Source organism: Siphateles boraxobius, unplaced genomic scaffold (assembly GCF_051911475.1).
Source record: "Siphateles boraxobius isolate OS27281-9 unplaced genomic scaffold, OSU_SipBor_1 68, whole genome shotgun sequence".
NCBI lineage: Eukaryota > Metazoa > Chordata > Actinopteri > Cypriniformes > Leuciscidae > Siphateles > Siphateles boraxobius.
This window is the reverse complement of record NW_027509195.1, coordinates 11,890,219-11,915,198: the sequence shown is the minus strand read 5'-3', so window position 1 is coordinate 11,915,198 and position 24,980 is coordinate 11,890,219. Positions and strand designations below refer to the sequence as shown.

Genomic DNA, 24,980 nt, shown 5'->3' with positions numbered 1-24,980 from the left:
TTGCGCCCCCTACGTCACGTCCCGCCGAACCTATAAATATAGCTTGACAGGCTGATACAAACTGATTTTTCACCTCTTCAGCGAAGCTCACGCATCACTGGATCCAGAGTGAGAAGCCGCGCCGTTGAGAATAAGCCTTCTGCGGGACGAGCCTCCGAATCTGAAGCCGCTGGCCTTCACCTCGCCGCCTTCAGTTGCCGTACCTGCTACGCTTTTTGCCGTCTATATCCTTTTACCTCTGCTGAGAGTGTGTGTTCGCCGCCACAACTTACATTCTCTCCCTCTCTCTCTAAAAGAGCTAGCGTCTTTTTCAAGATGCCTAATTCCTGCAGCTCGTGCCGAGCCACACTCAGCATCGGGGACCGCCATGTCATCTGCGTTTCCTCCCTGGGTAAGGATCATGCGGCTCTCTCGCTCGTTGACGGCGATGCCGATGGTGACTGAGGACTTGCCTGGCATCTTTCTCGGAGCCCGCACTTCTGCCCGCTGGAGTGACGCGCCGCAAGAAGCGCCGTGCTCAGCGCGCCCCCGAGCCTTCTCCTGGCCACCAAAGCTCGCTGGTTCGCCCGCCAGCATCGCTCGAGTCGCTCACCGAAGGAAAATGGCCGCCGTCCGCCGCCACTTCCACCATTGAGATCGACTAAACAGCCGAAGCCTGCTGCTCTATCCTGGCATCGGACAGTGAGGATTGGGCGAGCTCTGTGGACCTCCCCCCCCACTGCCTGCGAGTCTTCAGGGAAACGGGCTGGCATCGAGTCAGAGCTGATGCGTCTGCTCTCACAGGCCGTCGACAACCTCGGCCTCGAGTGGGAGGCACCCGCGCAGCCTGCGCGAAACCGGGTGGACGGATGCTTCCTGAAGAAGGACCGCGCCCATCACAGTCTAGGCCGGCGCCTTTTCTTCCTGAGCTTCATGAAGAATTCGCAAAGTTCTGAAACGCTCCCTTCTCAGCCAGATTGCGTACCTCTGTCTCTGCAGCATTCTCCACGGTGGACGGTGCGAAAGATAGAGGGTACCTTTCTCTTCCTCCAGTGGAAGCAATTGTAGCAGCCCATCTCTGCCCGCCCTCTGCAGCCCATCTCTGCCATGTGACTTCCGCCATGCACAGTCGCGCTTACACCGCCGCTGGGCAGGCTGTGTCAGCACTGCACACTGTGGCCATACTGCAGATCTTCCAGGCCGACCTTCTCCGTAAAATGGACGAGGAAGGACCGGAAGCTATCAGCGTGCCGGATTTAAGAAGCGCTACAGACCTGGCTCTACGCGCTGCAAAATCTGCTGCACAGGCCATTGGGCAAAACATGGCTTCTCTCACCGAGGCTGAGAGACATCTATGGCTGACGTTATCGGAGATGACGGACTCGGAGCCCTCTGTGTTCCTTGACGCACCCATCTCCTCAGCTGGCCTCTTTGGATCTGCCGTCAAGGATTTCATGGACAGATTCGTCAAGATTCAGAAGACGTCACATGCAATGAAGCACTTCTTGCCAAAGCGATCTAGCTCCGCAGCAGGTCGCTCTAAACAGCCGTATGCTCGGAGCTCTCAGCCGCAGCCTACGCCCCCCGCCACCGCTTCTCAGCGCCGCCAGGCCCGAGACCAGAGACCGCGCTCTCGCTCTACTGGCCGCCGTCCACCTCCGCGCTGACCCCGGCCAAGGATTGAGATAAAGCCAGAGGTCTCAAAAACTTCCTCGCCTCCCAAGGAAAACGACGGTGTTCAAATCCCGCTGCGGCCGGATTTTCACCAAAACTTCTAGCTTGTTCAGTTCCAAACAATGTGACTGTTCCAGTGTATTTTGCAGTAAACAAGCCGGTACCGCAGCCCGCTTGCCTGCACACAAACGCCGTTTTTACGGCGACCCAGATAAATCTCAAAAAGAGTGTATTTTCTGGTATTCCGGCCACGGCCGATGGTGTTATGAGTGTTATAAGAACGCCCACGACTCAGTGCTCATTCCTACACACAGACACAGCCCGCCACAGTACGGGGCTCGCACAAATAAAATGTCCATTGTGCATTAAACGTAGTGAATGTGCCCACGACACAGTGCCCACAAACACTACACGATGCATGTCCCACGGTTTCTGTAAAAACGAAACCAACACACATTCAGTCAGCTCAGGCCGACGATGTTCTCAGTGCAGTGAGTGTGCACGCTGTCCAGCGCCCACATTCCCTCACAGACATGCTAAACCCCACAGGGTTCGCCCCGCTCGCTCACTCTTCACAAACTGTCATAGAGAAGTCGAGCGCGGCCAGGCTGCCCGCTGTGATCAGCGCGCCCCCGGCCTCGATCACTGCAAACACAGTGTTTACTTTTTCAGCACACCGGAGCTCTCCGGCTGCCACTACGCCTCTAGCTATTCATGCAAATGCGTGGGCAAAGCTTCCCGGGGTAACAGAATGGGTGCTGAACACTATAAAAAGAGGCTATTCGCTGCAGTTCGCTCTACGTCCCCGCCGTTACACGGCACGAGTCGAAACTACAGTAAACAACGAGGTAGCTCATCTACTTCGAGCCGAGATAGCGAAACTACTGAGCAAAGGGGCCATAGAACCTTTATCTCAGGCTCAGAGCGAAGGGGGTGTATACAGCAGATATATTTCTGGTACCGAAAAAAGACGGGGGTCTCAGTCGCATTCTAGATCTGCGGTAGCTGAACAGAGTGCTTGTGAAACGCCAGTTCAGAATGCTTACAACCAGGAAAATTACAACCGCGCAAGTGCGCCAGGAGGACTGGTTTATGTCAATAGATCTGAAAGACGCTTATTTCCGAAGTTGGCTGTCTCCCAGTCAGAAAATTTCTTTTCTGGGCACAGAACTAGACTCGCTGTCTATGACAGCATGTCTGTCGCCGGACAAAGAAAGACACAACTGTACAAATTGGGTTATTTCGGGAACTTTTTTGCCCCACGCACACAACAAGTCATTTAGACATTTGCAGCAGTTTATTTTTTTACACAAAGTTTGATTTTACGCAATTCATCTGTTTTTCAGTTCCTGGCTCTGTTGTTTTCACTTGTAAATTGCTGTTCACAGGCCTGCAACGCTGTTGGCTGCATTTGTGCGCAAAAAAACGTTCCAAAAGTGTAAGCGCGGAAAAATTAAAGTCTGAAGAATACAGATCTTATTTATTTTGCGTTAGCATGAAGCTGCAGCTTCAAAATACATGAATTACACTTAAGAATAACACTTAAATGCTGCAAATATTTTTTTCTTACACTTGAAGGCCGATTTACACCTTTACAAATCTTCTCTTGCACATGCAAATTTATTGTACGCTTGCAATCTTATGTACTCTTTCACAAATCTTACCCTGCGCATGCGATTCTTTATGTCATCATTTTACCTTCATAAAAATCACTCAGTGTTCTTCACTGAATAATATTAATAGCTTTCATGGTTAATCTATATTTAATTTATACAAATAAATATGTCTTCTTGAAAGAATGAAGAATGTTGTAATATACAAAGAAATAATGTTGTTTGCAAGTTGTTATAAAGAATGCATTATTAATTAAAAAGATGACCATTCTTGTTTCTTTATTAAAAGTGGTTTTATTTCATTTTAAGATAAATAAAACCGTTACATGTCAGAGCAGTTAAATCTGTCTGTATTGCATATTCAAATCTCATATCATTCATACAGATGCTTTCTCTAGGAGTACCCTATATGATGAGATTTGACATTTTAGAGAAATGCTTAATTGATGCATTACAATTTAACTAAACCCATTAAATTTCAGTCGACTAAAATCTTAAGATATTTAATCGACTAAAACAATTCAGATGACTTAAAAATGACTAAATGGCATTTTATACAAAATACTATGATTGAAACTAAATACAAATTTGCTGTCAAAATCACTAATTGTGCACTTACTATGTTTTTGGCTATGGTAATATTGTGGTATTCATTAAAGTACCTAAAGTGCCATCTACAGTTCTCAGATTTGACAATCACATGAGGTCAATCTGAAACAAGCTGCATACACAAAATCAAGACTTAGTGATAACTGTGTATTAAAAACACTTCAATCAAAATTGCAAATATTGCTATAAAATACCCAAACATTAACACAGAGATATGGATTAGTGATAAATTACAGTCAGAAAGGGAATATGTTGAAAAATATTACATTGGAAAATAGTGTTTTGGAATAACCTCCGGCAATGATCAGAGTTTCTTTGAAGTTAAAGTCGCAGCCTAAAAAATTAATCACATGAAAATGGAGCTTCATATACTGGTGCATAAAAACCGCTTCAGTATTTGGCTATGGAAAAAATGACCGTATCCCAGCACTGAAACAGAGATGGAGGGAAGCTGGAGTCCGTAATAGACTGTGAACAGCATGTTGGTAAATGCAGATGGTATAACGCAAATGGCCATATAAAACGGTCCTCCTAAATGAATAAATCACCATATAAAGAGTTTTCTTGAGTCAACAGCTATGGTAAACATCCTAGTGGGCTGCCGTACTGCCTACATAGCCCTTTTAACCGAGATCACAACAAACAACGCTGCTCATGCGAAGCACACATTAGACTTGACTCACAATTAATTTCAATAGTGTTGGGCATTGACATCTTGTAATAAGATTACAGCACAATATTTACACCAGCATAAAAACACACAGCACTCACAAATATTGAGCAAAATTGTAGACCAAACTGTTTTTAAACAATATTTTATTTAGTATTTTATTGATTATATTAATAATTAATTCATGTATTTCACAGAATTTGTTGCAATCCATGCAAGAATACAGATGCTATCCTGCCTTGAAAGTTGGAGAAAATAATGCATCTTAGTAGGCATAATTAAGTCTAACTTTTGGGACAGTGTTCGTGCCATGAGTGGCAATGAGTCACTCTAAAAAAATTATATAAAAATGCATTTTCATAAGTTGCCACTTTACAAATAAATTAGCCAATCAGAATTTCCCTATTTGTGCTCAACCCATGATGACTTTGAAATTATAGCAGCCCTCCCTCGTCTAATGTCTCCAGAGCTTTAAATAACCGTACTGTGGTCAAAGAGATTTTAATATAGGTCAGGGAATTGCAGCGGGAAGTGGGTTCATTCTACAGTGTTTAAAAATCCACCGCTCTGCCCTAAAGATGTAAATGCTGTTGTGGTTGTCACTTAACTGTTTCATAGTATGTAAAAAGAACTTCTGCTACTACTGATAAAAACTATGGAAAAATCTGAATGATAACAACAACAACAACAACAACAACCATGTCCTAAATAAAGAGTTTGAAATCATAAACCATTTATTGGATGAAAACGGTAGTAATTTTTTACACAAATGACGACTGTCTGGTTCTTATTTTCAGTTCAGGCTTCTTTTCCATCACAAACAACAGTTTTATTAAAAGTTGGTGTACGAAAGGTAATGCAAAAAGGACTCAAGTGTGTCAGTAAAGAGTGTGCTTGATTTGATATGCATGATTTGTAAAGATGAAACAAAAATCAAGGTTAATATCACTTGTGCAATGAATATTTTCATTGTGAATCATTTTCAATCAAGCTAAAATTATTAAATTAGGCAAAAAGTGTGATGTCTGCGTGAGCAGGGTGTGCGCAGAGGTATGGAAATACATGTTGACAGGTAGGTAGGACATCCTATCGTTGCATTCGGACAGAATGTAATGATTGGACGAACATTTTCTGACTTCCACAAAAGATATATTTACAGGTTTTTATATTTAGGCCAATTATATTATTGATTGCTATCAGGATGTGAAGATGGTTTCAACTAGTATAACAAAAAGCGTTTAAAAAAAATTGCTTACCCTACCTTTAATGAATATATTAAATTGTTTTTATTTAGGATATATAACATGCTGGCTGAAATTGCAAGACAAAAGAGTCTGCCATATTATTCTAAAGAAATAGTAAATTCCATCACTGTTATTGCCACTAAAGAATACTATTAAAAGCAAACACATAATTTGAGATGTGGTAGAATAGAGATTGTTGTGAAAATGGTCATTTTCAAAAATGACTTCTGATATTAAAAAAGTGTGTTTTAAGAGTTTTTCTTTGAAATTCATAGTTGAAGAAACAACCGCATGTATCTGTCGTCACAGCAACTAGAATGACTCAATGTGCGTCAGCAAGGACCCTATGTTGAGAAGACGCACTGAACACACACGACAGAAGTAAACACCTTAAACAACAAACAGATCAGACAAACACTTTCAGCTGCCAGTGGTGTCGTCAGTCACATAATATCAAGAGCTGAAGGATGTACGTTCATGTTAGGCTGCTTAGATAAACAAGACATAAACATCCATCGTTGGCCATCATGTCTGATGTCTGTCATCTCTGAGCTGTCTGATTCTGTGCATATTATTCATTGTCGGGAAAGTGAATGCAGCTGTCAGTCAAATCAAATAAAAACGGAATTTGACTCCTTTTGCTCTAATTTATGGATTAGTGTGTATAATGTATGCATGTTCTATAATACTAATTAAAATAGACTAAAACTTGCCAATCTTTATTATTTTGGATTTGATCAGACTGCAAATGTCACCTGACTAGCTACTTATCGGCCATGAAAGTGTATTTTACATTATTTTAATTATTAATTATTTTTTGGTTTCCAAGACAAAATTCTTTTGAATTTTGAATCCCTTTTCACATGAGACAGAGCAAAGATCACTCTCTGAGTTACTCGCAGTGTAATGCACAAGAACCTACATGTGTCACAAAAATGTGAAGAGACATTGGGATTTTCATTTCATATTTTTATTTTGGTGGCTTTATGTAAGGAATGTGTGTCACAACAAAAAAAAAGATTGAATCACACACACGTCTCTTGCACATCTCGGGGGTAGACTACAGTTCTCACAATTCAACTCAAAACAATCTAATGCGGCAATTCCAAATAAAGTTATTGGCCTTTATTTTATTTACTTGTCAAAGGCAATTTTTACTTGCATGTGTCTCTTGCAGAGTGTGAATTATGGACCCTAAGAGCACAAGTCCAAAATCAGATCCTGATGATTGCATGTGCCTCCTGTAATCTGAAAAACACACTCAGAATAACTCACAGACCCCTCCCCTTTATGCTAATGAACCGTTCCATTACGGAATCAAAATCACCCTCAGGAAAAGGAACTGCAGGGGATCAAACAGTAATCGGTTGAGCTCTCCACACATCTCTGCGATTTCATCTCAGAACTCCAAAGAATTCCCGATGTCAGTCAGGATATCTGTGCATAACTGTAGGTCATTCTCACTTGATTAGATCATTGTGCCTTTGATGAGGACTGAATATCACTTTATGGCTTATGTTCTCCAAAAGAAGAACGTCTTCTGCATATGCAACTAATCAAGTGTGGGCCGTTGCAGTCAGTGCCCTCTTTGGCAAGGTTAGGGAGTTTGATTTGGGCCCACATTACACATGGGATTGCTGCGGTCAACGTCACATCTGTGATTTGTATTAAATCAATTCTGCTTTTGACATCATGTGGCAGGTCTGGAAGGAGCAGACGCAATAGGTAAGAATTGAAGAAGATATTCAAAAAGTAAAGTTTAGGAATGGACTGATATTACAATTCTGGCTGATACTGGTAAGCTGATATTTATTTTTGTTATGTTAAGATTGAAACTTAACTAAAGCAAAATTGTTTAAATGCTACACGTTGTCATGATCCAGGCTTTTATGTTATTTCCTGTTCTGACCCATGTTTTGTAGTCCTTTGTAGTTCTTCCTGTTTATAAGTTCTGTGATTATTCCCAGGTGTGTTTTGTTTGCCTATTTTTATCTCTTGTGTATTTAAACCATAGTGTTTCTTGTGTTCCTTTTCGAGTCTTGTCCTTCTTAGATGTAATGTTTTTGGTGTTTGCTTTGTTTAGTTTTTTCGGTTTATAAAATTCACTCCGTTTGGATCAAGCTCTCCTTCATTTTTGCATTCCCCTTATGTTACTGTCACACGCTTTGGTTTTGTTTGTTCTTAGTTTCGGTTTTCATGAACTTTCAGTTTGTTTTCATCAGTCACATGTGTTTATTTTTCTTAGTTTCCCGGCAGTCATCAGTTGTTAAGGACCCTCATCTAATCATCACACCTGTTTGTTATCATTTCATTATCTCTGTGTATTTAGTTCCTCTGTTTTCAGTCTTTGGTTGTAAGTTTTTGTATGCGTTTCTGTTGGACACACTGTTACGTCTTTGCACCTGCTTTTGGATTAAATACAGTCAGTTTACAGCAGCTGTCACAACAGTATAAAGTACGAAAGATATTCGTAATTATTGTTTAAAAAAAGTATTAATATAATTAATTATAATAAGTAAATGAGTATAATATAATATCTTATTATATAATAATTATACAATGATATATACAATGATATATAATTATTATTATAAATTGTAAAAATATTCAAAATATTAATTAAGAATTAAATATTACATTTAACACTGTTATTAAATTAGTTGTATATTTCATTATATAATAATTATACAATGATATAATATTATAAAAATATTCATAATATTATTTTAAGAATAAAATATTACATTTAACACAGTTAATCTTTAAAAAGACTAATTTAATAACAGAGTATATTAGATGATGGCAAAAAGTAATGCAAATATAAATATAGGAAAAATGATCATGTTATCCAATCTCCAAAATAATATCATTGTCGCAGGTGGCTGTGCTTAGTAAAACACACAACAGGAATAGCTCAAGGAAACAGTTTTTAATAATAAATCCAACTTATTACACAACCACATTTAAATTGAAGATGAGGCAAGACAAAGGATTGAACCAAAACAGGGAGTATAAATACCAGGACTAATGAGGGAACTAATTCCATAGTTTGATTAACAACAGGTAAACTGAATGAGGATGACACAGACTAGAAACGCAGGAAACAGAAACAAACACAAAGCACACTCCTGACAATCATATCATTACAATATAAATTTGTGTTTCCGAGATTTTTAATTCTGTCCAATATGCATACGTCTCTGTTTTCCTCACACAACCAAAGTAAATGATGGAGCAAGACTCCAGCTGACATCTTTCTGTCAAGTTAACAATCATATCCAAAGTTAACAATCATATCCAAAGTTTTCTCACCACGAGTAACAGGCTCTCGGTGACACTACTATCTATTTACATTCTGATGATGTCATTCAGCCTGACAATACGACATCTTCCTGTTTTAAACAGCACCACACCGTTCGCTGTAGCTCATGAGTCCAAATCATTGATACTTTAATATCAAGAGAGAGTTCTCACCGACAGCTTTTAAAACCTTGTATGTGACAGCTCAGTCTCTGCATCCTAAGAAGGAGACTCATTGTAGTCTACTTCATTCTGTGCACAGGAATCACACATAGATGCAAAACTAAATTAAGCTATAATGCGATTTGTCTCAAAACAGACCTGAAGAGTGAACAGTATTTCCATTACCTAAGGTCAGCTGTATATTTGCTGGATTTTAAGTGAAACTGTAGCTACGAGAGTTCAAGATGATTCCGGTTACTGCAAAGTGACGACTGCGTAATGAGTCCAGTGCCCGGGGCATCGGCGGAAGGGTTTAGCTCTTACTGCCCGAGCCTATTTTGAAACGCAAACATTGGTAAGTCTAATTAGAGGAAGCCTTATCTGCCGCCCAGAGCGTATACGCATTACTGCAACATCAAAGAAAACTACAGCTCGTTTTTCATGAGAAGACTGATGGCAGGGCAACATTTTTAATGAGCTGCTCCAACTGTAATCCATTTAATAAACAATCCCAGCGATGAAGGATTCAATTTAGCCGTGTTCCCGTTACAGTTTAACAAGCGCATGTAAACATGAGCCATTAAATTTCTGATGAGAACCCAAACATTAAAAGAGCTCTATACTGGATGTAGATTGGTTCAAAACAATGTGCTCATGCACTATAACCTTAATAGTGTCGGAAAGCGTTGTCATTTCAGTATTAGGGTCATTAGCCAGGTTTCCATCAACATATTCTTTTAATGAAAATTTTGGGATACATACTGCATAAAAAATGCTGGATGAAAATACCAAGAGAACAAGGAATGCGATGGAAAAGAATTTATGCAACTTTGCCCTGTCGAAGGAGGCGGAAAGAAAATAAGCTGTAAAAACCAAACATGCACAATTTATTTACAAGCTAAAACTTGTGAGCTGTTAAAAATGGAAATTTTCTATTATTTAAAGTTGCCATGAAATGAAAACTCACCCTATCTATTTTCTAATTGCATGTTGTTGATCTTATTGCAAACAATTCAACCATGCATGTTTCATGCTTCAACAATCACTTTTTATGCAAATTACATTTATGCAAATTTCAGCAAAAACAACAAACCTACTATTGGCTATTGGAATATAAAGCAATGGGAATGTGAAAACATTCTGACCAGAAAATTGCAACATGCTTCCACTATGTATCAGAGGAACTGTTTAGGTAAAATATAGATTTTCCCTTTAAAATTATGCACAATATGCACCCAAAATACAGTGCTGGTCAGAATTATTTGCCCCCTTGGATTGTTAATCCTTTTTATATTTATTTTTAAAAATGAGCAAAAATCTAACCTTTCTTAAGTGTTTGCTGCCAAAAAAGGTATTTTTTTTGTTTCATCTGACCATAGAACCCGTCCCGTTTGAAGTTCCAGTACTGTCAGTTACTTTTCAAGTCCCCATGAATTCAAAATTGACCATACTTACTTTGTTTGCCTAAATTGATCGTTTTGTGGTGAACAATTCATCCATGCAAGTCAATCCACACAAAAACATTTTTTGGCTTCGTAATCTTTAATCAAAATCTGAAATTTCCCCTCCCCTCTGCATTGGAGGACCTTCCCTGATGACGTAGGTTTGACGGTTTGGGTGTCTGCTTAACATCCGTAACCACGCCCCTCCAACTGACAGTACACAGGCTGCCTGTGTGTTTGAATGAAACACCTACTTTTCTAGATCCAATCAGGTGCTAGTTGGAAAAAAAGCCACGCACACTCTTTTGCCTCATTTAGTATTCCGTTTCTCTCGGAAATACGTCACAACACTGGAGAAAAGTCGTTTGCAACTTCCGGTTCACGGGGACTTTAAAACGTTCTATGGTCAGATGAAACCAAAAAAAAAGAGCCTTTTGGCAGCAAACACTTAAGATGGGTTTGGTGCACACAGGGATAAAAAGTACCCATGTGTAAAACGAAATACTCTGCTTTATCTTTAATGCTGTGGGCCTAAATCTCTCCCAGAGGTCCTGGACATCTTGTTCAGATACATGGCATCATGGATTCGATCAAAAACCAACAGATAAAAAATCAAAACCTGACAACCTCTGCTAGAAATCTTATAATGGGTCATGGATCTGGGAATCTGAAGGGATTCTGTATGGAGGAATGGTCTCTGATCTCTTGTCAGGTGTTCTCCAAACTCATCAGGCATTATAGAAGAAAACTCAGAGCTGTTATCTTGGAAAAAGGAGGTTGCAAAAAGTATTGCCAATGTGTTTTAGAGAAAAACATTTATTTCATAAGTGATTTAATTTAGTATATCGTTCAGGCGGGGAAAAAGTGGGAGATCATATGTTAACATTTCAAAGAATAAGACATTTTGCTGCCTAAATTCAATGAAGGATAACCTCAGACTAGACAGGAAATTTTGAGTTTTAAATTCTACAATATATTTTAGTACAAAGGCCTATGGCTTTACAAGATCTATCAAAATGGTGAAATTGTGACATAAATGTAAACCCTACATTCAGAAAGTGGCAAAAATCTAACAAGCTCAAGTAAGTTCATTTTCATTAATCTGCAAGTGATTTATCATGTCCCTAAGAGGTCATAATTAAATGTGAATAAAGTCTAGCCCTTAAAGTCACTGTAAATTTTTATACAAGATAACAAAAACAAAAAACAACAAACCACTGTGTCTCTCTGACCTTTTGGTGCTGAACATGTTGACAGGACGATGTCTCTGACTCAGAGGTTTCCTTCTGGGACAAACCTGAGAAAGTAACCAGAGACAAAGTATATTAAGAGCAGAAATGTGAAGGTGACCTGAGCCCAAAACATTCCAAAACAACACTGATTATATCCCCAGAAAACTTATTCAGGACAAACTCAAACACAGTTTCAAGTTTAACATCTGCTAAAATAGAAAAAGTCTGTGCATAGGATATTTTTTCACCTTGCAACAGAAAAATAGGATAAGGATAAAGAACAAACTGGTTGATTAATGTCTGACTGAAGTAAGTTGAGTTTAATGATCTCAAATGCTCTCATTAAAGGCTTAGTTTATAGTTTCTCCAAGCTGATGAATAATTCATTATCCCACTGGTTGACTGTTGTGAGATGCTTGGCGAGTGTAAGCTGTACTCGATGTAAAGGCAGAAGGAAAAGTTTGCAGTCATCTTCATCTGTTAATTGACCTATGGCTAAGCCACGCCCCCAAACGCGATGAGCCAAACACAGTGTGCATTGCTCCCAATACACTCGGACATTCTCTGCTTCCACGTCCATTGAAATGCATTGCAGTTAATACGTTTCATTCGTTTTTATATGTTTTTTCTTCTCATTTTAAGTTTAAAATGTTCAAACGGTGTGCATGGAGTACATGCAACTCCGACACTAGGTATCCCGAGAGGCTGGGCGACAGTGTGTATTTTTTACCCTTTCCAAATTAAGCCACATCTCAACCGACCGAGATAAGTGTCTGCTCTGGATTAAGTAATGCGGTAGACCACAACACCAACTAAACGTGGATAAATTAAACAAGGATGTCTACATCTGTTCTAAGGTAACGTTAAGTCAACAACGTATTTTAACGTTATTTTTAACATCTCTAACTTAACGTTAGGCTAACATTAGAAAACGTTAACGTTAGCTTCTAGCTGCGTTGTACATCATGCCACTTAGCTTCATTAACGTATCTGTAAATAACCGAGATAACAAATGTTAGCAGTGTTGTGCTGAATGATTCATGTAAATACTGTACCAGCAAACTAACGGAGAGGTACTCTTGGTAAAGATGGTGAAAAGGCTTGTCCTGGAAACGTATGCAACTTAGACCTGTACATATTTAATTTAATCATAAACCATTAATTACATATTAAAGCACAACATTTTAGACAACTTTCTACCAGAACAACTGAGGAACTTTGTGTTTTGTTTTTTTAGCAAAACATGTAGCCTTTTCACTCCTCTTCAATATACCGGTAACTAAATATTGCGCCTGTCGCCGAATGTTGACTGTTTGTCCGAGTGAGTGGAGGGGGCGTGGCTTAGCCATAGGTCAATTGGGGTAAATTAAGTGTGTTGTCAACACCGAAAGCCGTTACAGATGGAATACTAGCAGAATACTGTGCAGTATATACTGTATACTACCTAATCTTTTAAACTGTATGTGGAACAGTATGCAGTATTTAAATATAAATATTAAAAAAGCAGTATGCCACATTGTCACATGGTGATATACTGTAGCATGTTTTATTCTACAAGCGAAGCGATGCTGGCAGAATTCAGAATAGAATATTCATTTTTCTACTTCTGCCATATATTCAGACATATAGTTCGATATTCTGAATTCAACCACTGATATTACTTCTTTTTCTTCAGTACACTGGAAATGAAAGGTCAATTTGAGAGCAGTGAATTGTGGAACACATTATATACAACAGAAACAGTAGGAGTAGAATGCCATGCTATTTTAAACATTGCCCGAAACCACCTTTTTATCTCTGACAAATGACAGACCAGAAGTCATTCATTTCCAATGGAGAGTAGAATGGAAGCTGGATAGACTTCAGATCGTATGTGTATTTAAAATTTCAATGTATCCTCAACTTATACATTGAAATATTTGATCTTCGTAATAGAAAAGGAAGCTCAAATGTATTACTCTGGAAAAAATGAAGGAAGCACATCTTTTTGTTTGGATTTTTCTAATCATCTCTAGACTTCCAGACGTTCCAAACTTACATTTTAAAAGGTTTTCATATGGATTTCTGTGGATAAAAGTGGCTTGTACATCTACAGAGCATAGGAAAAGCAGCATCTTTTAATCTGTTTACCTGAAAAGATGCTACACAGGAGTACATGCATAAGTGATGTCTCCTGCAGGCTATAGGTACTCTTTAACACAAAGGTTACAGCTCTGACGGTAAAGGTCATCTTTAATGCGCAGGACCTTAAACACAGAAATGTGTCATAATGAGAGGGAGTGACTGCTCTGCTTCAGCATGATAAAAACTGCTTTTAAAAAACATTTGTGGCTGTGACAAAGAAAGAAAGAAAGAAAGAAAGAAAGAAAGAAAGAAAGAAAGAAAGAAAGAAAGAAAGAAAGAAAGAAAGAAAGAAAGAAAGAAAGAAAGAAAGAAAGAAAGAAAGAAAGAAAGAAAGAAAGAAAGAAAGAAAGAAAGAAAGAAAGAAAGAAAGAAAGAAAGAAAGAAAGAAAGAAAGAAAGAAAGAAAGAAAGAAAGAAAGAAAGAAAGAAAGAAAGAAAGAAAGAAAGAAAGAAAGAAAGAAAGAAAGAAAGAAAGAAAGAAAGAAAGAAAGAAAGAAAGAAAGAAAGAAAGAAAGAAAGAAAGAAAGAAAGAAAGAAAGAAAGAAAGAAAGAAAGAAAGAAAGAAAGAAAGAAAGAAAGAAAGAAAGAAAGAAAGAAAGAAAGAAAGAAAGAAAGAAAGAAAGAAAGAAAGAAAGAAAGAAAGAAAGGAAAAAGAAAGAAAGGAAAAAGAAAGAAAGAAAGAAAGGAAGAAAGAAAGAAAGAAAGAAAGAAAGAAAGAAAGAAAGAAAGAAAGAAAGAAAGAAAGAAAGAAAGAAAGAAAGAAAGAAAGAAAGAAAGAAAGAAAGAAAGAAAGAAAGAAAGAAAGAAAGAAAGAAAGAAAGAAAGAAAGAAAGAAAGAAAGAGAAAGAAAGAAAGAGAAAGAAAGAAAGAAAGAAAGAAAGAAAGAAAGAAAGAAAGAAAGAAAGAAAGAAAGAAAGAAAGAAAGAAAGAAAGAAAGAAAGAAAGAAAGAAAGAAAGAAAGAAAGAAAGAAAATGAGGAAGACATTCACAAGAACCTAAATCAAGTTATTACATGGCGTGAAGTCAAAGTGTTCAAAGATCTTTCCGGCCTATGGTGGAAAAGTTCAGTTCACTTTTTGTAGCTAAGATTTCAAGGTATATCTGCCTTTACAAAAATAAACCTACAATAAGAAATATTCACTTGGAAGAGTTGATAAGTGCAAAAGTTAATGTTCTGGGAGCAGACAGAGAAAAAGTACATGAATTTGCTCTTTGGCTTCTGGAGACCTCATCTGCAACTCCTCGACTAGAAGAGTTTTCACGAATAACGAGAGCAAGAGCACATTCTCCTCCTAGAAAGCGTTGAATGTACAGTCCTCCTAAGGTCATGTGTCATGACATTACATACCAGTATATTCCTAAAGATGACCTGAAAATCATCTCAGGGAGTTCATGAAGACAGATTTCAGCAATGGTAAAATGCAAAAATTAACTGTGCTGGACTTTAAACTTCGGTTTAAACAAGGACTTTTATTTTGATACTTATTTTTGAGGGTTCCTTAGTTTTCCTATGGCTTCCTGTTTAAAAGAGGAAGTAGGCCATATTTCTTCTGTGCTTGAGTTGTGCAAGGTGCTCCATGTGGTTGCAGACATCCAGCTTCATCTTGCCTATCAAAGCCCTTTGCAATGCAATATCTGTAAGTGACTGTTTGATTTTGTTTAGTGAGCATTATGTGTACTTTTATTGTTGTGCTATGTAATGTAGCATTTAATTCAGCATTTTGTTGCTAATTTTGTTACTTTTTTCTACTTAAGTATTAATGCTGTTGATATTTGCCTTGTGTGTTTGAGCGTGCTCATTTTGATGATTTATCTTTTTTGTGAAATTCATGTTTGTGTATTTTCTCTTCTTTGTAGTTTCACACTTTTCATGATTAAACTACATAAATTGCACCTTCGTGGAGTTTACTGTGGGAGTGTTTAGCGACTGGATAGCTGGGTTGATTAAAACAGTGAGGCCAGTGACAGTGAAAAGATACGCAGCGAATTGGAAAGATGGATGGATTGCCTGTCTAACAACTGCATCTATCAGAGAGATAAAAGAATATCTCTGTTTGTAAACCTGCACAAAAATCATGTCTTCAAGAGAATCTAAATCATCACTGCGCCATCGCATGCACAAAGAAAGTGATGATGCTTGCTCAAGTTCCCAATCTTCTACCTCATCAAGAAGTTCTACGGCCAGTTTAGCCGTCATGAAAGCTCGTGCAAGAGCAGAGGCAGCCAAAGCAAGAGCGGCTCATGCAAAGACAGAAATTGAGATTAAAGTGGAACAAGCCCGACTTCAAGCAACACCAGAGGCACTGCAGGAAGAGAAAGAGAGAGATGCGGCCGTAGCAGAAGCAGAAATTCTAGCAGCAGCCTTCACAGAAGTAGACCATGTATCAGCATCAGAGTTTTCCAAAGAGATCAGCCTCTAACGCACTGCAGACTATGCAAGACAGCAAGCTTCTAGCCGTAATTTACAATGTAGCCCTGAGCATGTGTCAAACACTTACAGCCTGGCCAAATACATTGCACGCAGTCAGTTGGTAGCTTCTGGACTGAATTCTTTTGATGATAAACCTGTAAATTATTGGGCTTGGCGATCATCTTTTAAAAGTACCATTGCAGAACTTGACCTTAAGCCAGAGGAGGAGATGGATTTGCTCATCAAATATCTCGGAAGAGAATCATCTGAACATGTACGAAGGATAAAATCAGTTAATATTAGGCACCCTTTTGAAGGTCTACAAATGGCTTGGGAGAGGTTAGAGGAAATGTATGGTTCACCAGAGACAATTGAAAGGGCTCTCTTCTCCAAATTGGAAAGCTTCCCTAAAATATCAGGTAAAGATCTCTATAGGCTCCGTGATCTTGGAGACCTGCTTGCAGAGCTAGAGGCAGCCAAGTTGGATGGCTATCTTCCCGGGTTGTCTTACCTTGACACTGCTCATGGTGTGAGCCCGATTGTAGGAAAACTTCCTTATGGTATCCAAGAAAAATGGATATCGTATGGATCGAAGTACAAGAGAGAACATTATGTGGCCTTCCCACCATTTTCTGTGTTTGCTGACTTTATACGTTCAGAAGCTAAAACAAGAACAGATCCCAGCTTTGCCATTTTTCCTTCAGTGCCGCTACAAGAAAAAAGAGAAAGATCAGAAATTCAGGCAAGCTTCTATAGCTGTTCATAAAACCCAAGTTAACATGTCTGAAACAAGAGATGCTACAGACAGGATACAGATTGTTGATCCTCAACGATATTGTCTCATTCATGATAAGCCTCATCCACTAATAAGATGCAGAGGCTTTAGAGCAAAAAGTCTGGAGGATCGCAAACAGTTTCTTAAAGAACATTCAGTATGCTTCAGGTGCTGCTCTTCTGTAGATCACATGGCAAAAAACTGCAAACCTGAAATCCATTGCATTGAATGTGATAGTGATCGTCATGTTTCAGCTCTACATCCTGGTCCAGCACCTTGGAGGAAAACCATCTCTCCGGTCTTAGAAGATGGTGGGGAGGAAGATGAATTAACCAACCAAGAGGTAACCTCAAAGTGTACTGAAGTGTGTGGAGCTGGAAGGAGTGCCAGAGCATGTTCCAAGATTTGTTTGGTTAATGTCTATCCTGTCGGTAATAAAACCGAATCCAGAAGAATGTATGCAATTCTTGATGAACAGAGCAACCGCTCATTAGCAAGAACAGAATTCTTTGAAGAGTTTCAAATCAAAGGATCTTCTTTTCCATATTCACTCAAGACATGTGCTGGATTAAAAGAGACAACAGGAAGGAGAGCAAGTGGCTACATTGTGGAATCATTGGATAAGAGTGTAAGCCTTCATCTTCCTACACTGCTAGAGTGTAATCAGATTCCTAACATTCGTTCTGAAATTCCTACCCCAGATGCAGCACGTCATTTCAGTCACCTGAGCATACCTGTCAAGTATCCCGTTTTGGCCGGGAAAGTCCCGTATTTAACCCTTCTTTCCCGCCGTCCTCCCGTATTAGTATTTTCCCGTAAATCTCCCGTATTTTAACCTGCGCTATTAAAAAATAATAATGGCCCGGGCGGATTAAAAAAAACAAAAAACATTCGCAATCTGAGCTCTGTCACTAGCCACGCGATAACTGCCAACTGCAATAGCCTACCACAGGTACAGTTGTCGCGAGGTTAGTGTGTTAGTGAGGTCAGAGTGACAACGCAGGAAAAAAAAAAAAAAAAAAAAAAAAAAAAAAAAATCGCAGACGGATGATGGTCGCTACGACAGAGACGGAAGGCACTCCTGCCACAAAACCAAAACCCTCATGTAAATACCGCGATCAATGGGACAGCGAATTTACTTTTCTGAAGAGGAGCAGGGTAGGGGACAGTCACGCGTTTTGTAACTGCGACTTTAGCATCTTAAAACCTGTTAACCGTTGCCAGTGCGCCGGCACACTGAAGCGTTTTTTGTTTGTTTAAATAGTTCAAAGTTACTATCAGATTTAATGTTATTACCTTGACAAACTATACATCATTAAAAAGATATAACACTCAAGTTTCAGTATTTGACCACTATTGTATTCTCAGAAACTTTGAAGATGTTTCATACAAAATAAATTTCTAATAACTTTACAAAACTTTGTAGCTATTAATAACTATTTTTTCATTATGACAATAATTAATTCTACATTTACAATAAACTGCCAGGTGTGAGCTTTCAAATGAGATCATACTTGTGATTTTAGTGCAAAGTGTTTATGAACTGTAGGCTATCTGTTTCAGTTTGGGTATGCCATTTCTGAGGATTTTTCAAAAGTGGGGTTGCAGCCTAAAAAGAATGCAAAGTCTGCAACAAATTTGAACAATAACTAACTAAAAGAGTAAAGAAAAGTTATGTGACATGTAAAGAAAAACTGTAAAAGAAAAGCAATATGAAATTAAAAGAATGTGTGGAATGAAAATAAAATGTAAATGTAGAGACAAGCAATGTTAAATGAACAGAAAATATGCAAATAAGCCTTTAAAATAAATGCTCTTCATATATACCCTTTTGTGTTTTCATTTAAGCTATAACACTTGTCTTAAAATGTAAGGGATAACGTGACTGGAGCTTGGTTGCGGTGGTGGGACTGTTCGCGGTGGGCGCCGAAAAATTTCCCTTATTTTCAAATCCAAAACTTGACAGGTATGCACCTGAGGGATATTGCTCATGAAATACCATCCCTAGACCCAGATACTAACATCCTTCTCCTCCTTGGTAGGGACCTCATTAGGGTCCACAAGGTCCGTCAACAGATTGATGGTCCACCCAACGCTTCATTTGCTCAAAAGTTAGATCTTGGATGGGTAGTTATAGGAGACGTATGTCTTGGAGGTGCTCATCGACCTACTCATGTAGATGTTTTTAAGACCTCCATACTTGAAAGTGGTCGCCCCAGTTTACTCTGGCCCTGTGAAAGTCAGTTCCATGTAAAAGAGCAGTATGGCACAATTTCAGTTTCAAGATCATCTTGCATCAAAAAGTGTAAGTGCTTTAGCAACGTGTGCAAGCGAGAAGCTAGGCCAATCAATCTTTGTTCGTACATCCAGAGATCACAAGCTTGCACTGTCAGTGGACGATGACAGGTTTCTACGCATAATGGACAAAGAGTTCTACCAAGATGAATCCAATGGCTGGGTGGCTCCTTTGCCATTTCAAGTTCCCAGAAGAAGGCTTCGGCTCCTTTGCCATTTCAAGTTCCCAGAAGAAGGCTTCCAAATAACAGAAAGTATGCGTACAGCCATCTTTCCTCACTTCGTCATACTTTGGACAAACGTCCTCAAATGAAAGCTAATTTTCTTGAGTTTATGGAGAACATGTTCTCTAAATGACATGCAGAAGTTGCCCCCCCACTCAAGAAAGACCAAGAATGCTGGTATCTTAGATGTTTTTTAGTCAGAAAGGATCACAGAGATTTCCTGCACTTTCTCTGGTATCAAGACAATGACCCTGGTAAAGAAATAGTGGAATACAGAATGTGTGTACATGTGTTTGGCAATCGTCCTTCTCCTGCTGTTGCCATATATGGTTTGCATAGAGTGGCCAAGGAGGAAGAAAAGAACTTCGACAGTGAAGTCAAAGAGTTTGTTGAACATGATTTCTATGTTGATGATGCTCTGAAATCCTTCCCAAATGAAACAGCAGCAATTAGTGCTCTGAAGCAAACTCAAGACATGCTTGCAGTAGCAAACCTTAGGCTACATAAAATAATCTCCAATCGACCTGCAGTGATTGAGGCATTTCACTCTGAAGATCGGGCTGTGGATATCAAGGATGTTGACCTCTTCTTTGAAGATACTCCAGTCCAGCGTAGCCTAGGAGTGTCATGGAATTTAGCATCAGACACATTTACTTTCCAAACTATTGACGATAAGAAGCCATTCACCCGGCGAGGTGTACGGTCAACTGTAAACAGCTTATATGATCCTTATGGTTTCATTGCTCCTGTTACCATCAAAGGCAGGCTGTTGCTTTGGGAACTCTCAAAGCAGACTGAAGACTGGGATTCTCCATTACCTGATGACCTAAAGCCAGAATGGATCAGATGGAGGAATTCCTTACAAAACCTGCAAGATCTAAAGATACAACGAACTTACTCATCTTTTCCTACTTCAGAGGTTCAGACAAGGGAATTGTGTATATTTGCAGATGCATCCGTGAAAGCTGTTCCAGCTGTAGCTTATCTGCGATCCACATCTCAAAATGGCCAAGCAGATACTGGTTTTGTGTTTGGGAAGACAAAGTTGGCACCACAGCCAGATCTGACTGTTCCCAGATTAGAACTCTGTGCAGCAGTTCTGGCAGTTGAGATCGCAGACATGGTTGTAGAAGAAATAGGCTTGCAGTTCAATAATATCCAGTTCTACACAGATAGTAAAGTTGTTCTTGGGTATATTCATAATCGAACAAAACACTTTTATGTGTATGTGCACAACAGAATCCAACGAATTCTTCAGTCATCAACTCCTAGTCAATGGAGCTATGTTCCATCAGAGGCTAATCCTGCAGATCATGGGTCTAGATCTGTATCAGCTGATTATCTCAGTAGTACAACTTGGCTTACAGGGCCAGATTTCTTTCGGAACACTCCATCCTTAAATGCCTTGCTTCAAGAGAACTATGAACTTGTTGATCAAGATCCAGAAATCCGACCACAAATGGTTTCATGTTTAACTGCAGTGCCTACTCAGTTCCTGACTCCTGAGCGTTTTGAACGCTTCTCCAGCTTGAATAAGCTAATCAGAGCGATCGCTCATTTAAGCTACATCTCCCAGTCATTGTCCCATTTAACGAAAGAGCCAAGATGTAGTGGATGGCATCTTTGTAGTAACAGTCCCACAAATGAAGATTTGGAAAAAGCCAGGATTGTTATCCTAAAAAGCGTTCAAAATGTAGCCTTTCCTGAAGAGCTAAGTGATATAAAAGCAGGACGCAATCTCTCACCTAAAAGTAGTATACGGAAACTTAATCCTATTCTGGATGACAAAGGTCTTCTGCGCGTTGGAGGCCGTATTGCTCAGGCAGGTCTTGAGAAGGAAGAATCCAATCCTGTGATCATTCCTGGTAAACATCGTGTAGCTATCTTGCTTGTTCGACATTACCATCAAGCAGTCAAACATCAAGGAAGGCATTTTACTGAGGGAGCAATACGAGCAGCAGGGTATTGGCTGATGAGTGCCAAAAGATGCATTGGAAGTCTACTTAACAAGTGTGTGACATGTAGAAGGCTTCACCATCCTACAGAGCTCCAACTGAGTGCAGATTTGCCAGCAGAAAGACTTCAAGTGGCTCCACCTTTCACATATGTAGGAGTCGATGTATTTGGACCATGGCAGGTTGTTTCTCGCCGCACCAGAGGCTGCTCCAATTCCAAAAGATGGGCAATCATTTTCTCATGTATGTGCACAGACATTGAGCTCAAGCGGATTCATTAATGCTCTGAGACGTTTTTTTGCAATAAGGGGACCCGCTACGCAGATACGCTCTGATTGTGGCACAAACTTTATTGGAGCAGTGCAGGAGCTCAAGATGAATAAAGAAACTTCAGGCTCTGATCTTCAGAAGTATCTACAAGAACATGCTTGTACATGGATATTCAACGCTCCCCATGCATCACATATGGGAGGTGCTTGGGAAAGGATGGTGGGTATAGCCCGACGTATTCTTGACTGTATGTTGCTTGAAGGAAAGTCCCTGCATCTCACACACGACGTTCTGGTAACCCTCAAGGCTGAAGTGTCTGCTATCATTAATGCACGCCCTCTCGTGCCAGTATCTTCAGATCCTGAAGTTCCTTTAATACTCACCCCTGCTATTCTGTTGACCCAGAAAACCTGTTCGATCCCTCCGCCACTTGGCGAGTTTACAGATAAAGATCTTTTCAAGGCTGAGTGGAAAAGAGTTCAAAATCTTGCAGAAACATTTTGGACAAGATGGCGCCGTGAGTATTTTGCCTCTCTACAGAGTAGGCAGAAGTGGCAAGACAAGAAGCCTTGTCTCAAGGAAGGAGACATTGTGTTGATGAAGGATACATGGTCAAGAGAAGGATACAAGGATACAAGTCAAGAGAAATCAGTGGCCTATGGCTATCATTGCAAAAACACTGCCTAGTAAAGATGGTCTTGTGAGTGAAAGTGAAAGTGAAAGTGACACGTGATGGCCAAGTATGGTAACCCATACTTGGAATTTGACCTCTGCATTTAACCCATCCAAGTAAGTGCACACACATTAGGAGCAGAGTAGTGAGTAGTGTACACACACACACTGCAAACGTGGATAAACACACCCGGAGCAGCGGGCAGCCTTGAGTGGCGCCTGGGGAGCGATTGGGGGTTAGGTGCCTTGCTCAAGGACACCTCAGTCATATTCCTGCCGGTACTGGAATTGAACCAGCAACCTTTGGGTCACCAGTCCAACTCTGCTACCATTAGGCCATGACTGCCCCAAGTGGAAACTCAGAAAGACTGAGGAAAGTGGAGTTGAAATTCATCAGAGAAGGTGTGCAGAAAAACTTTATTCGCCCTATATCCGAAGTGGTTCTGCTTTACTCCCCCTAAGATATTAGGAGTAAAAAAGCTATAGTGAGGTATTTACATACCCCAGGCGGGGAGTGTGCTGGACTTTAAACTTCGGTTTAAACAAGGACTTTTATTTTGATACTTATTTTTGAGTGTTCCTTAGTTTTCCTATGGCTTCCTGTTTAAAAGAGGAAGTAGGCCATATTTCTTCTGTGCTTGAGTTGTGCAAGGTGCTCCATGTGGTTGCAGACATCCAGCTTCATCTTGCCTATCAAAGCCCTTTGCAATGCAATATCTGTAAGTGACTGTTTGATTTTGTTTAGTGAGCATTATGTGTACTTTTATTGTTGTGCTATGTAATGTAGCATTTAATTCAGCATTTTTGTTACTTTTTTCTACTTAAGTATTAATGCTGTTGATATTTGCCTTGTGTGTTTGAGCGTGCTCATTTTGATGATTTCTTTTTTTTGAAATTCATGTTTGTGTATTTTCTCTTCTTTGTAGTTTCACACTTTTCATGATTAAACTACATAAATTGCAGCTTTGTGGAGTTTACTGTGGAAGTGTTTAGCGACTGGATAGCTGGGTTGATTAAAACAGTGAGGCCAGTGACATTAACAGAAATTCAATTATGCACAAAATTGGACCATACTATATGAAAAACAAGCATAAAAAATAAAAGAAAAAATAAACGGTTCATAAATTCATTTGTATGTAAGCCTTTCCGTTTCAGAGATTCTCTGACCCAGTCGCCTTGCCATTACAATTTGGCACGTCTTGTCAAAAGTCACTCAGATCTTTATTCCTGCCCATTTCTCCTGCATCCTACACATTGATTAGGAGAACTGATTGTTTTCTTACCATCGAATCTACCCAGACCTTAATATGTAGCCTACTGGCCTTGTTAGGAGACATTTTGTGATTTAGATTCAACTGACTAAATAAGTTACTAAAAGGACTTTGAATTTTGAGTGCAGATCATAACTGTATTCTTGAAGTATTTAAATAGATTTACACACCAAACAGAATACAAGGTAAACAACTCATTAACACTATCAACGCCGAATCTGCAGCTGTCAGGTGGTACAGGTCAGTGCTCTTTAAGTTGTTTATGTTCATGCTTTGAGCCATGAGGTAGTTTAACGCCGTCTCATGACACTTTTTTTTGTTCAAAGCTAGCTTGCTATTGCTAGCCTCTCCGAAAATTGCCTACCATACCTTTAAATTTAATAGTTATAAAAATAAAGAAGGTACTTTTTTATATGTTTGTGCAGTTGTGTCAGTGCTTTGTTGATTTATTCCTTCTGATGTCTAAGTCCACAGTCACACAACATGGTCTATTTTAAGATCCGTGTTTTGTGGAGTGCAGGGAATACACAAAGAAATGTCACTGATGAAAAGCAGTGAATCATGGGATTTTCTCCTGTTCGGTATTCCACTCCGACTTTCACACTCTGATCTTCACTTGCCGCTTTAATCAAGTCTATTTTTAACCTAACACATCTGAGACACGTGTGGGAGGAGATGTGAAAAAAACAGACAGGGCATGTTTAAGACAGAAGAAATGTAATCATGAAAGCTGTGGTACCTGCAGCAGGTATTTAAAAAAATCATCTCCGTGTCTAGCGTTTCATGTCATAAACCCAGAGCACACAACAGCAACGGAAACAGAGGTCTGTGCTGAGGGAAACATGGCATGTTCAGAAGGTTATTTCATTTTATTGTATTTCCTCTTCTCAGTAGTGAGTCATCCCTCTGGTCTAAGCGTTCTACAGATTTAGAGTGTTTTCATCAAAAGCCTTTTATCGCTCCAAAATAAAGTGTCACGGACTGTGTGTGTGGTTTCAAAGGGCAGCAGCAAGCTTGTTGAGGAAACTAAACACTGTTGACATTGAAATATAAGGCGCAG

At 39.4% G+C, this 24,980-nt stretch overlaps 1 protein-coding gene across 1 annotated transcript in view; it reads right to left on the bottom strand.

Moving 5' to 3' along the window:
• Positions 1 to 24,980, bottom strand: part of oxr1a (oxidation resistance 1a) — a 177,313-nt gene that overhangs the window by 141,138 nt on the left and 11,195 nt on the right. The window contains exon 2 of the mRNA XM_077214778.1: positions 11,926 to 11,990. Coding sequence (XP_077070893.1) covers positions 11,926 to 11,942 — 17 coding nt within the window. The 5' untranslated portion in view covers positions 11,943 to 11,990. The remainder of the gene's footprint in view (positions 1 to 11,925; positions 11,991 to 24,980) is intronic.